This window comes from Terrapene carolina, unplaced genomic scaffold, assembly GCF_002925995.2.
Source record: "Terrapene carolina triunguis isolate 2854851 unplaced genomic scaffold, T_m_triunguis-2.0 Scaffold192, whole genome shotgun sequence".
NCBI classification, from domain to species: Eukaryota; Metazoa; Chordata; order Testudines; family Emydidae; genus Terrapene; species Terrapene triunguis.
Genome location: NW_020664543.1, coordinates 759,104 through 763,097, shown reverse-complemented (window position 1 = coordinate 763,097; position 3,994 = coordinate 759,104). Strand labels below are relative to the sequence as shown.

At 66.3% G+C, this 3,994-nt stretch overlaps 1 protein-coding gene across 1 annotated transcript in view; it reads left to right on the top strand.

Annotated features, from left to right (window-relative positions):
• The window catches only part of GCGR (glucagon receptor), a 20,174-nt gene that overhangs the window by 12,818 nt on the left and 3,362 nt on the right, over window positions 1–3,994 (top strand). The window contains exons 2-8 of the mRNA XM_026654486.2: window positions 1,001–1,166; window positions 1,366–1,462; window positions 2,221–2,328; window positions 2,893–3,014; window positions 3,239–3,345; window positions 3,555–3,708; window positions 3,799–3,970. Coding sequence (XP_026510271.1) covers window positions 1,113–1,166; window positions 1,366–1,462; window positions 2,221–2,328; window positions 2,893–3,014; window positions 3,239–3,345; window positions 3,555–3,708; window positions 3,799–3,970 — 814 coding nt within the window. The 5' untranslated portion in view covers window positions 1,001–1,112. The remainder of the gene's footprint in view (window positions 1–1,000; window positions 1,167–1,365; window positions 1,463–2,220; window positions 2,329–2,892; window positions 3,015–3,238; window positions 3,346–3,554; window positions 3,709–3,798; window positions 3,971–3,994) is intronic.

Sequence of the window (3,994 nt, the reverse complement as noted above, 5' to 3'; positions counted from 1 at the left end):
GGGCACTCCCGGCTGGGACTGAGGGGTTCAGAGGGTGGGAGGGGGATTAGGGCTGGGGCAGAGGGTTGTGGTGCAGGGGGTGCAGGCTCTGGGGTGCGGCTGAGGATGAGTGGTGTGGGCTTCAGGAGTAGGCTCTGGGCTGGGGCAGGGGGTTGGGGTGCGAGGGGTGAGGGCTCTGGCTGGGGGTGTGGGGCGGAGGGGGGACCAGGGCTGGGGTAGGGAGTTGGGGCACGGGAGGAGGTCAGGGGTGCAGGCTATGGGCGGCGCTTACCTCAGGCAGCTCCCGGAAACAGCGGCATGTCCCACTTCCAGTTCTTATGCGGAAGTGCGGCCAGGCTGTCCTGTCCACAGGCACCGCCCCCACAGCTCCCATTGGCCATGGTTCCCAGCCAATGGGAGCTGTGGAGCCGGTGCTTGCAGCGGGGGCAGCATGCAGAGCTCCCTGGCTGTCCCTATGCCTAGGAGCCAGAGGGGGGACATACCGATGCTTCCGGGAGCCACGCGGAGCCACAGCAGGCAGGGAGCCTGCCTTAGCCCCAGTGCGCTGCTGACTGGACGTTTAATGACCCGGTCAGCAGTGCTGACCAGGGCCGCCTGGGACACCTGGCAACGCTACCAATGGCTACTAGCTCTCCCCACGGGCTCCCATTACAGGGCCTGGTGTCTGCACCTCTAGAGCGACTGGCTCGGGTCCCTCCCACAGGCCTGACCCTGCCAGGGCCGAGCACCTTTGCTCCCCTGGGCCCAGCGACCAGGGTGGGATTTCAGAGAGCTCAGCGAGGGTCTCAGCAGCAGCGGTGCCTCCTGCGTCGGTCCTGCCAGCACGTGGCTGGGCTCAGTGTGCAGCCCCCGGGGCCCTAGACTCAGCCAGTGGCCACCCACCAAGACAGCACTGCCCGTCACCTTGCCTGCACCATAGCGTGCAGCTGGGCCCCTGGCAGCGCAGCCCCCTCCCCATCTGCAGAGCGCCCCCAGCACTCGTTGCCTTTGTCTCGTGCAGGGTTTCCTGTGAGCCGGGCCAGGAGCAGGGGGAGCCGCCGGGCCTAGGCCGTTCTGTAGGCAGCAGGTTGCTTCAGGCCATTCCCGATGCGGTTTTGCAGCCCTACAGAGGGATGTCCCAGCCGCGCCTGCTCAGCCTGCTGCTGGCGCTGGTCTTCTACTGCCAGGTAAGGGCTAGGCCAGCCCGGCCTCTCCCGCGGGGGCTGAGCCCCACCCGCTGCTGGACCTGCCGTGCCCGGGATGGCTCTGTCGTGCCCAGCTCCTTGCTGGGAGGGGGTGGAGCGGCAGGGGAATCCCAGGTCTCTGGGGCCCTGTGGGGGTGCTGCTGGCTGGTCGCTGACGGGCCCTCCGCTGTAACCCCTCCAGGGACATTCAGCCCAGATCATGGATTTCCTCTTTGAGAGCTGGAAGGCCTACAGCGAGGAGTGTCACCAGAACATGAGCCTGCAGCCCCCACCCACAGGTGAGAGCCGCGTGCCCAGCCCCAGGTGAGCGTGAGCCCCACATGCCTCCCCTTCCCCACACAAGGGGCAGCTGATACAGCCAGGCTCCTGCTGGTGAGCCTGGGAGCGCAGGGACAGGGGACAGATCCTCCACCCCTGGGGTGTGCTGGGGTCGGGAACAGCTGCCTGAGCAGGGGAGAGGGTGGCAGAAGAGAATGGGACCCTGGGCTTCCTGCCCCTTCAAAGGGGTTGCTGTGGTGTCAGGCCCTGGCGCTGCACAGACCTCAGGAGCTCACATGGCCTGGAGACAAGCTGCATGCGCAAGGAGGGGCCGTGGGGGCAATGCCAGGGGCACACGGGGGAACGAGGGGGCAGTTCCGGGGGCACACGGGGAAGCAAGGGGGCAGGTCCGGGGGCACACGGGGGAGCGAGGGGGCAGTTCCGAGGGCACACGGGGAAGCGAGGGGGCAGGTCAGGGGGCAGTTCCAGGGGTGCACGGGGGAGGTGAGGGGGCAGTTCCGGGGTCACACACGGGTCGAGGGGGCAATTCCAGGGGCGCACGGGATGGCATTCAGGGTTAGTTTTGTAACTATAGAAAAATATTGATTCTACCTGCTCTCCCCCAACTCCCCCAATGGCCCCTCAGCTGCCCCCTCCATTGCCCCCCAGTGGTTTTTCAGCCAGGGGGGCACTCATTATGGGGGGGCTGGATGGCAGGGGGCTGGCAGAGGCGCTGTGACCCCCCCGTCCCTGCTCGGGGCCTCTCTTCTCCCTGCAGAGCTGGTCTGTAACCGAACCTTCGACAAGTTCTCCTGCTGGCCCGACACGCTGCCCAACACCACAGTCAACGTCTCCTGCCCCTGGTTCCTGCCCTGGCACAGGAAAGGTAACTGCCTGGGGCTGTCCTGTCCTGCTGGGCGCACATGGGCAGCGGCTGCCATCTGCTCTGCCTGGGCTCCGGGGAGCTCTGACCAGCTGTAGGTCAGCAGGGGTGGGGAATGGAGGCCTTCTGGTGCCCCTGCGGCTTGCAGGGCCAGGAGCTGTGGGAGGGGGTGCTGAGGAGAGCCCTGTGCTGGCCGGGGAGGCAGGGGATGGAGTGTGGGGTGGGGAGCCGGGATACTCACTGCCTGACCCTTGGCTGCCCCAGCTGGCTAATGGGGCAGGGCAGGGTTCATTGGCTCTGGGCGCTGTCGGCCATTCCGGACCCCGTCACTGGCAGCAAGGATGGACCTGGCAGGGATGGGACCAAGAAGTGTGGGGCGTGGGGGACTAGCCAGCAGGGCACAGTGAGGAGCGCAGGGGCTCCGGCAGGTCTGGGAAGGGAGGGGCGTGCATGGGGGGCCGGCATGGGCAGATTGGGGGGACTGGCAGGGAGAGCGCGGGGGCCCGGTGCGGGGAGCACGGAGGTCTCTAACCAGCCGGTTCTCCATGTCCCGTCTCCTCCCCGCAGTGAAGCACAGATACGTCTTCAAGAAGTGTGGGCCGGACGGGGAGTGGGTGAAGCGCCCCAGTGGGCAGCCCTGGCGGGACAGCACGGAGTGTGAGATGGACGCCGAAGACCTCGAAGCCCAGGTCAGTGGGGGCAGGACTGGGGCTGGGCTGAGCCTTGCAGCCCCCATGGAGCACCGTGAGCGAGTCTCAGCTGAGCCCCACAGCAGCTGAGGGTTTGGGATGTCCCAGCAGTTTTGCCTCCCGCAGGCATACGGGCCGTTCCCGTGCCTGGGCTCTGTCGCTCCAGCCCACGGACAGACGGACCTGCCCAGCCCTGCTCAGCAGCTCTCTCCTTCTCGTTCTAGGATCAATTTGCCAAAACCTACGGCAGCTTTAAGATCATGTACACAGTGGGCTACTCCGTGTCCCTGGGCACCCTGCTCCTCGCCCTGGCCATCCTGCTGGGCTTCAGGTAGGGGCTGGGGGGAGAACTGCAGTCGAGAGACAGGGAGGGAGGGGATGAGAGGCAGCCAGAAGAGGGAGCCGAGGGGGTTGGGGGGACTTGGGAGATGGGGCCACGGCTGGGGTAGCTGGAGCTGTAGGAGCCAGGGTGGGCAGTGGCGGGCACAGGCTGGGCACGGTCCTTGCTGGACACTGACTGGGGGCTCCTGCTTTCGGCAGCAAACTGCACTGCATGCGGAATTACATCCACATGAACCTCTTCGCCTCCTTCGTCCTGAAGGGGGTCTCGGTGCTGGTGATCGACGCCCTGCTCAAGACCCGCTACAACGAGAAGATTGACGACTACAACGTGGGCATCTGGCTCAGCGATGAGGTGAGCCCCCCAGCCCCTTTGCCATGCTAGGAGCTCTGTGGGGCCAGTGCCCTACTGAGCACCCCCACTGACTCCCACCCCTTCCCCCAGGCTGCTGCCGGCTGTCGAGCAGCCACCGTCTTTATGCAGTATGGCATCGTGGCCAACTACTGCTGGCTGCTGGTGGAGGGAATCTACCTCCACAACCTGCTGGTGCTCGCTGTCTTCTCCGAGCGGAGCTACTTCACCCTCTACCTGTGCATCGGCTGGGGTGAGCGCCTGGGCACGGGGGACGGGCACCAGCCAC